Raw genomic sequence first — 9,614 nt, forward strand, 5'->3', positions numbered from 1 at the left:
CTTTTTTTTTTTTTTTTGCCACTGTTCCATGAATAACTTCATTTGTGAGGTGCTTTGCCCTGCCGTGTTGGGCCACTGTCAACTGCACCAAGCCTCCGACAGTGTGGCACAGTTTGCAATCATTCGCTTAAAAAAAAACCAAAAACTGCCGGGTGTGGTAGCACACGCCTTTAATTCCAGCATTTGGGAGGCAGAGGCAGTCGGATTTCTGAGTTCAAGGCCAGCCTGGTCTACAAAGTCAGTTCCAGGACAGCCAGGGCTACACAGAGAAACCCTGTCTCAAAAAAAACAAAACCAACCAACCAACCAACCAAACAAACAAACAAACAAACAAACAAAAAACCAAAAACCGACCCCTAGGCCTGGAGAGACAGCCCAGGGCATAATGTGCTTTCAGTGCAACTCACAGCGTTGGGCTTCAATCCCCAGAACCCACTTAAAGGCTAGAGGAAGCCATTCCAGGAGAATCCAGATCCCAGCAGGTACCCACAAGGACTTCTCCAGAAGCATGTGGCCAGCTAGCCTGGCTTTAGTGGCTATGAAAGGCAGCTTGTGCTCTGACGTTTACATCCTCACTACAGTGTGTGAGAGCCTGTACCTCACAGGGAACATGAAAACACACACATACACACACACACACACACACACACAAAGAGAGAAAAACCCAGTCCCTAAGAGACTCATGATTTTCCTCTAGAACCACATTTACTTTGTCCAAATTTGCTTTCTTCTAAATGAGAAGAAAAGGAACTACTACTATGTGCCCAGCCAGAGATAACAGTATCTGTGGACATGTGGGAGTGTTGTCTCATGGGTGGGGATGATATTTCCAGTGCGTGGAGGAGAGTGGTGGAGAACTGGATAAGATGAACTGTGCAACATAGTCTTAAACCTAGGAGAGCAAGCCCCGCTTTCTACAGAAGAGAAACCGGTCTTAGTTTCTCAGAGGTCTGTGAGCTACGGAAATAGGATGCTAGTGCCCACAGAGTCAGACAAGAGCGCTCTCTGCCCCCTTCCTGCTCCCTCAGCATCTTTGAAGGGTGGAGGAGAACAGCAGCAACAAGCCAAGGCCCTCTGGACCAGGCTAACATTGTTGCTAAGCACATCATTTGCAAAGCTGTTTCCTTCCCATGAGCCTCTAGGGGCCAGGGAGCAGTTTCCCTGACTCCACAGTAGAGAGTTAGAAGTTCAGTGCCCCTCGGTGAGTTTCCAAGGAACAGCTTGGAGATAAGCCGGATAGGAGCCCATCTGCAGGGTCCTGCCTAGTGTTCTGTGTGTGCAGATCTCATTGCCCTGGCTGCGATTGCCTTCTTTAGAGTGGCAAGCTCACTGGCAAGAATGTTAAAAACAAAACAAAACTGTTAATACTCTCAGTGACTTTACAAAAAGAAAAAGAAAACAAGAAATTGAGTCAATTTACTTAAGGGAAGTCCCAATTCCTCTTCCCTTAGGGTTTCCATGAACATGTGCCATACCGTAAACTTTACTCCTATTTAATTGTGAGCATGAATGGGTGTGTGCATAGGAGTTTAGGTGCTGGTGGAGGCCAGGGCATTGGATCCCCTGAGACAGAATTTACAGGCAATTGTGAACCACACAGCCCAGGTGCTGGAGCCAAAGCTGGGTCGTCAGGAAGAGCCCTCTCTCTGGGCCCTACACACTGTGTGGTTTTTTTTATATAATTAGAAAGTCTTTATTTTTATTTTGTGTGTATGAGTGTTTTGTCTGTGTGTATGTATGTGCACCACATGTGTGCCTGGTGCCCATGGAAGCAAGAAGAGGATGTCGGATCCCTGGGGACTGGTTGTCAGCCTCACGTGGATGTTGGAAACTGAGTCTTCTGCAAGAACAACAGATGCCCTAAAGACTAGGCACTCTCTCTAAGTCGCCACCCCCACCCCCCTTTGTCCAACTCAGGTTTTCTATTTTGTTAATTTACCAGACTGAACATATCTCGGATACAGAGAATTCCACATTTAGCTATTGTCATAAGCCATAATCCATGAGAAGACAGATAGATTGCTCCAGATCCGTACTGTTTGCTCTGTACTTTTTGGTGAGGCTTAAGAACAAGGACACCAGTGTGTTCCTGCCAATCAAAGCAAAGGAGAACATGATTAAAAAGGATCCGGCCAGCAGCAGCAGCAGCAGCAGCGTTGGTTTTGCGGGGGTGTGTGTTACATATGTGGTCGGGTTCAAACCTGGGGATTCTATCCTTGTGTGGGACAGAGTAGGCACCTGTGTTTATACCATGTATCAATTATAGTTACATCTTTACAAATAAAAGCTGAGTTTTACCAGCTAAGGAGTTCGCCCTTCCTTCCTTCCTTCCTTCCTTCCTTCCTTCCTTCCTTCCTTCCTTCCTTCCTTCCTCCCTCCCTTCCTTCATTCCTTCTTCCCTCCTTCNTCCCTCCCTTCCTTCCCTCCCTCCCTCCCTTCCTTCCTTCCTTCCTTCCTTCCTTCCTTCCTTCCTTCCTTCCTTCCTTCCTTCCTTCCTTCTTTCAGTGCTGGGATCAAAACCAGGCTCCTTTGCGTGACAAGCAAGTACTCATAGCCACTGGTCTAAATCTTGGCCCAGGAATGGCTTCTTTACATGTAATTCTGCCATTAAGGATCCCAACCTATGTTGACAGTCTTGATTTTTAGCCATCATTTTCATATACCATCATTCACAAATCAAAAATAAAAGTCGCCAACCTCCTCACTGTGGGTCCCATGCACCCCCTTCTCCAAGCCTCAGACATGACCTTCCTTCTGTCTGAAAGGTCCTTCTCAGCTCCACCTGGTCCCATTCCACTTCCTCTGTCCACACTCCTCCCTCAGGGTGCGCATGCTATTTCCTGGCTCCAAATCTGATCCATCCTTCAAAGACTAGTGTGAATCTTGCTTCTTCTACAACACTTCTCTAGTATTCTGTTACCATGAACTGTCTCTAATTCTTTTTTTCTTAATTTCTATGTCTAATACCAGCTACACAGAGAAAAGACTAGAGAGAAGATAAAAAATAATTTAGAGAAGCCTGGGGTAGAGTCTCCCCCCTCCTCCCAGGGATCTGAAGACAGGTACCAGTGGATGTTGAGCATCCAAGGGTAGCAGGCAAGCCACTAGGCTGGTATGTGCAGCAGGAGGTGTCATGGAATGGTAGGAGTTTGAAGAGAGATGACGGAACATGACAGAAACATAGTTTAGTTGTTTTGTGCAATTTTACTTAGTGCCAAGGTGTAAGGCTTCACAGGAAATGATCTACCTGTTAGCTCCTGGCATCCATGGAAAAGATCTTATGCTAGATATTTTTTAAGGCACTAAACCAAGACTATGTCACCTGCTTATTTATCTGACAAGAATGATGTGTGTGACATAGAGGCCACTCTATGTTGTACTCATGATGGCGTAATAGGCAATGTCAACGACTCTAACTGCGCATGATGCTGATGCTACTGCTCCAGCGAAGCTATTTGCTGACTGACTGAACCTGCTAAGGCAGCCAAGAGGATCTCGTCTAAGGCGACCTCAGTCTTGACGGCGGTGCTGGCGTACCTTTACGGGCATTACATAGCTGCAGATGTAGGGCACCTGGCTGCAGAAGCCAAAGATTTTGCTGCCCGTGAAGCCCAGCACTGCAGAGGACAGAGTGTGCTCCACCTCATACAGGTACTTGTGGGTGAAGTCGTCTTTCAGCCTTCCTCGTTCATCAGAAAAGTTTTCAGGAACCACTAGAATAAGGAAAGAGGAGAGCTCGCTCGCACGCACGCACGCACGCACGCACGCACCGCAAGCTCATGCTGAAAATCATGACGCACAGATATGGAATGAGACATAAAGATGTAAACGTTTGATTGATAGGACTGAGGCTATTTGGTGATTTAAAAAAAATGTGTAAAACAATTTGCCTCAACCAGGGATACTTCATGCTGGTAGTAAACTATTTATCACAGTCTTTCATTTCAAATTAGCTTCAAGATTAACATTAAAATAAACAGGACAATACCAAGATATTCTCTCTCTCTCTCTCTCTCTCTCTCTCTCTCTCTCTCTCTCTCTCTCTCGATAAAGGTGTTACTGGCCTCAAACTTGCAACAATTCTCCTTCCTCAGCCCGTCAAGGTCTGAGATCACAGTTGTGGTCCTTACACACACACACACACACACACACACACACGTCCTCCCTCCTTCCCCTCCTCTCTCTTCCCCCATCCCCCTCTCTTCCCTTTTTATTTGAGACTGGGTCTCACTGTGTACTCTGGTTGGTCTGGTATTTGCATATAGACCAGGCTGTCCTTGAAGTCACAGAGATGTTGCCTTCCCTGCCTCCAAAGAGCTTGAATTAAAGGCTTGTGCCACCTGCCACCATGCCCCCTCCCCTCTTCCTTTTAGATTCTCAAATCGTAAAAGTACTTTAAGGTCCCCCCACACACTCACACCTTATGTTCTGTAATTCTATATTTTCAAAGTTTCTAGCTAGATAAATTTGCCGTCAGACAAAAAAAAAAAAAGTTATCTGTTTTCTCTCAGCCTTTCAATGACCCCAGTGAGCTTGTTTTATAATTCTAGGTAACTGTGCTGTAAAGTATCTGAATTTAACTGGGAATATTTAAAACCACAGAACAAAACCCATCACACGACGACAGATCAACTCGGCATGGCAGCTGATCTTGTTTCTTTTCCCATACTTAAGATAACAAGCAGACACATAGACCAAGAAACATCCCTGAGTCCCGAGGCACAGCGGAAGCTGCACCTCACACATTTCACAGCCATGGAGTATTGCTTTGCAGAGATGCACGGAGAACAACCACTTGACCAAGAAACCAGAAACGGACGAGAGTGACTCATGGGGTTGGGGATAAGGAGCCGCGCTGCTCATTTAGCCTCACCTTCTGGTAACATGACTGGCAGGGTGAAGTATTCCATCCTGCTTCTGCCCATATCTGGAAGCGGGTACAACACCAGCACTTCGACCACGTCTGACTCCACGACAGACACCGTGGATATCTGCAGGATGTCCTTGCCCGTCTCTGAAAGTGAACGGGGATTGACTGTGTTAAAGAGCCCTGCATCATTCTAACTAAGACTACTTTCCTCAAATTCTCAGCATGATCCTTTGTTAATATTGAATATTTTAAACACACACACACACACACACACACACACACACACACACACACACAGAGTTGTATTTAGGTGTGCCAAAAATGAAGAGATTTCTTCACTCGGTCTCAAATAGCAAATTTTATTGACTGGCTTTTACAGTGACCTGTAAGCACGAGTTGAGGGACCTGTTTGATACACCGATAGGGGAGATTTCTGATTTTCCAGCCATGTGGGTTTGGTCATGCCTATGTTCCAACAGGGATGCCTTCTGGAGCCGGCCACCTTTGTTCTTCCCATTTGTACCCTGGGTGCTCATGCCCTGGCTCCCATCTGGGCACCAGCCGGTTCCAGGGCTCTCACACTGGGTGACCTCAGACACGGATGTTTTTGGCATCATTACGTAGGTAGTGGAAATGCCCCCCGATGCTGAGTCTGACCCTTGGGAAATCCTGCTCACTGACTTGCGCTATGCCGCATTTACCTCTCACCCAACTCTGAACAGTGCTGCCGTTTCCTGCCTTCCTCCAAGGCACTCAGGCTTGGCTTCCACCTTCCTTAAAAAGGGAGACAGGGGCCATCTCAGAAAATGTCCTTATCCGGGACCTTACTCTGTTTACTCGTTTCTTTCCTGTTCACTCCCATCATCTCCCTTTATATCCTAGCACTGGCCGGATGTAGGGCTCCCATCTGTGACTTTGAGCCCATTGAGATGACACACCTCTACTCCGCAGCCTTTTGTCTCCTTGTATTCTCTTTGATGTTCTCTCTTCTTCCCACAAGAGGCTGGGACCCTCCTCTTTCTCTTTGCCCTGGACAGCTGGCACACAAACCTCTCTCACTCATGCTGAGTTTCCCATGTCATCTTGTCCATTGCTGGCTCTGCTTTTGCACCCGTGCCCTCCATGGCCCACTGGTCTCTAGGGAACACCTGTTAAGTGACCAGCATGGCCTATCCCTGCCTGCCTGGCTGGTGGGACTCTCACCCAGTCTGTCTTCCTCAAGCTGTTTCTAGAAGGGATGATGCAGCCCCCTCACTACTTGGAACCTCTGTGGCTTTCTTCACTGCTACATACTCTGCCTGTGGTTTCAGGGAGAGCCGAGGGTTCCCAGCTTCGCTCCTCCCACCTGCAGGCCAACCTTGCCATACAACCAATTAAAGCTTATCTCTGCCCGGTGGTGGTGGCTCATGCCTTTAATCCCAGCACTTGGGAGGCAAAGGCAGGTGGATTTCTGAGTTCAAGGCCAGCCTGGTCTACAGAGTGAGTTCCAGGACAGCCAGGGCTACACAGAGAAACCCTGTCTCGAAAACAAAACAAACCAAAAAACTTATCCCTGATTAGCTTAAAAAGAATTGAGATTCAGATTACGGTTTTTTTGTTATTGTTTTTAAATTTGGCTTTGACAATTACCGGGAGGTGACCCCTAATCTATGCTTCTAACGGCTGGCCTGGCGACCTCCCCAGTGGTATACCCTGGATACTTACTCTTTCTCCTGCTCTCTTCTCATGGTATCTACTCTGTCTTCTCCTCTCTCTCTTCTCTTTCACGCTTTCTGCCTCTCTCAACTAGGTAACTAAAAAACCCTGCCTGACTCGAATCCCTCTAGTAGTTGGCTCCAGCCGTTTTTTTTTTTTTTTTTTTTTTTTTTAACTAATAGCAGATGATTAGGAAACAAGGTTTGCTCGACAAAAGCTGGTGCGGGTAACCTTAAGAACTTACTTCAAGGCCTAGACCCTCCAGGACAGAATTTAGCATTACAGTACATAGTAACAGGCCAACCTCCACCCAACCTCATTAGTTACAAACTGAATATTCCAGCAGCATAGCAGCCTCTCTGCTGTCAGCCTCTGGCTCTACCACGCCAAGAGTCATCCAACTTACAGACTGGGTTGCTCTTTGGCCCCAGTGAGCAGTCAGGTCACTGTCTTGACCGTATGGAAGCCGGAAGAAGACACAATGCCATGGCTATCTGCCCAAATCTTCCACTTGGTTCTTATGTCAGACCTAGGAAGCTTTGAGTTGTAGCACTAATGTGCGCGCCCCATCCTGCACATGTGTTAAGGATCTGAGTCCTTGGGATGTAGTCTCCCCTTCCATCTTGGCACCCTCTGCTGGGACGCCTCCATCCACTCTTACCCCTTCACCTGAGGAATTACATAGAACTACATTGTTTCCCTGACCTTCCCATGCCTCCCGTCCTGGCCCATATTCAACATTTTGTACTTAGTAAGTACTTAGTAAATTTTTTTAATAAATAAATGAATGAGTTTATAAATATATCTTGGAGAACACACACACACACACACATTTGGGACTAAAGGTATGGAGAAAAATTAATTATTAAACAGAGGTCAGAGGTAAAAAGTTTTTAAAACTATTACCGTTGTAAACCATCTGTTCTTCCTCCTATAATATCAAAATGTTCGGACCTTTCACTAATTCAGCAGTTGATACAAGGGTTTGTTGTTGTTGTTGTTTTAGCATTAGTTACATACTAGACAACTCTCATACTCTCAATTTCTCCAAATCGAATATAGACATTTAACTTCTATTTAAAATTTTCTTTTTTCAGGAAAATGCAACATATATAATTGTTTTGATAGAATTCAAAATTTTAACTTTCAATTATTTGGGAAAAAGTGATCTAAATTTTAAATTCACAAACATCCTGTATCATACCAGTGAATCCAAAAATTTGAAATGACTTTGAGGGTCTGGAATCGATGACAAAGATGTTTCCTTCTTCTGTACCGACTAACAGAAAGATTCCTCGCTGGTCATAACTGGAAGAGAAGAAATCCGACATGCCCATTATTCTTCGTTTTATCGGCTTGGTGGTGAGTGAGCTTGCTGGATGCGTGGCCACAGAAACACACTCAGAACCAGCCACTCTTAGCATGAGTGGCATCATTTATTTATGGGTTCATTTATGTTGTGCTGCTGGGATGGAACTGGGTGTCCTGTGCACGCAAAGTCGGCTATCTACCATTAGGCTCCGCCCCCAACCCTATTTTAAAATATTCTCTGACCTTATAAAAGCGGACATCTACACGTTGATGTAGTCATTCCCCTCTGAGCCTATCCCACATTTAATTTTCAAACACGTAGTTAAGAAGTCACAGGAGGGTTGGAAATGTAGCTCAGTGGTAGGGTGCTCGCCTACAGCACACGGGGCCGAGCAACCTGCAAAGAACCCTCTGCAACCCTTGAGCTTCCTACGAGCTGAGCAGTGTGCTTCCTGTTCTCAGCTTTAGTGAGCCTTCTCATACTTGGGTGGGCTTGGGTGGTGCAGTTGTCTTGGAATCATTTCTGCTGCCCGTGAGTAGCCTTCATCCACATTCCCATGAGTGATTCTGCGGGCTAGGGTTTTGTTGGTTTATTTGTTTGGTCAGCTTGACACAAGCCAGGGTCATCTGGGAACAGAGAACTTCAACTGAGAAAGTGACAGCATGAGATTGGCCTGTAGCCAAGTCTGTGAGGGCGTTTTCTTGATTAACGACTTACATGTGTGGTGGTAGTGGTGGTGGTGGTGGTGGTGGTGCTACCCCTGGGCAGGGGGGTCCTGGGTTGTATAAGAGAGCAAGGTGGGCAAGCCTTTGATCTACAATGGTGATCTGCCTGCAAGATACACCAATGCAGTGGTGGCTTTAAGCTTGTGGGAGGAACTAACCAATATGTGACTGGATTTAAGGCTCAGTTCATGAGATGGAACCCATCTGTCGCCAAAAAAGCTTGAGACTAGATAGGTCAGGAACCTAGAGGAAGCCCATGTATTACTGTTCTGCTAAAGGAATGTAGTCATAGGATGACTCCTAACGACATTCCGTTCTCCTCATTAGTGTCCGGCTTAGCCACTGTCAGAGAAGATTCCTCCTGCAGAGACCCACAGCTGGACAATGTGCAGAGAGTGAGGGACCTCGCAACACTCAGTCATACATGCGGCATCTTCATAAAGTCCCTCTCCTTAAGACTCAGGGGACCCTGTGGAGGAGGAGGTGGAAGGATTGTAAAAGCCAGAGGGGATGGAGGCGGCCAAGGAAACAAGGTCCTCTAAACACAGCATACACACACACTCACGCACGCACGCAGAGACCGTGGCAGCATGCCCAGGGCCCGCATGGATCTGTGCCAAGTAGAGCCCCAGTACTGAGGTAAGTGGACACGTGACCCCTCCCTAACCCAGAAGCAATCCCCAAATCAGTAGTTACTTGCAAATGAGTAACTCTAGTTTTGCTGGGGATACAAACCACGCTAAGGGCAGACGCCATGTCCAGCAGTGGATGGCCAACACAAAAATAATTTAATGGTGTTTCGGGGAGTTCCACGTCTCTTAGTGTTTGGTCAGGACATTTTTTAAAAAGTCTTTATCTTTTTATTTTTCATACGGGTCCTTGGCACATATTTTATGGCTTCCACTTTTGTGTTTTTATTGGATTCTTGCATGTATGTGTGTGTGTGTGTAAGTGTGTGTGTGTGTGAATGTGTGTGTGAGTGTGTGTGTGTGAGTGTGTGTGTGTGTGTGTG

At 46.4% G+C, this 9,614-nt stretch overlaps 1 protein-coding gene across 1 annotated transcript in view; it reads right to left on the reverse strand.

Annotated features, from left to right (window-relative positions):
* Positions 1-9,614, reverse strand: part of Cfap43 (cilia and flagella associated protein 43) — a 91,800-nt gene that overhangs the window by 46,228 nt on the left and 35,958 nt on the right. The window contains exons 12-15 of the mRNA XM_021151404.2: positions 7,770-7,873; positions 4,874-5,014; positions 3,538-3,713; positions 1,940-2,089 (exon numbers count right to left, since the gene is read on the reverse strand). Of these exons, the coding sequence (XP_021007063.1) occupies positions 1,940-2,089; positions 3,538-3,713; positions 4,874-5,014; positions 7,770-7,873 (571 nt within the window). The remainder of the gene's footprint in view (positions 1-1,939; positions 2,090-3,537; positions 3,714-4,873; positions 5,015-7,769; positions 7,874-9,614) is intronic.

The sequence above is a fragment of the Mus caroli genome, chromosome 19 (assembly GCF_900094665.2).
Source record: "Mus caroli chromosome 19, CAROLI_EIJ_v1.1, whole genome shotgun sequence".
Taxonomy (NCBI): Eukaryota; Metazoa; Chordata; class Mammalia; order Rodentia; family Muridae; genus Mus; species Mus caroli.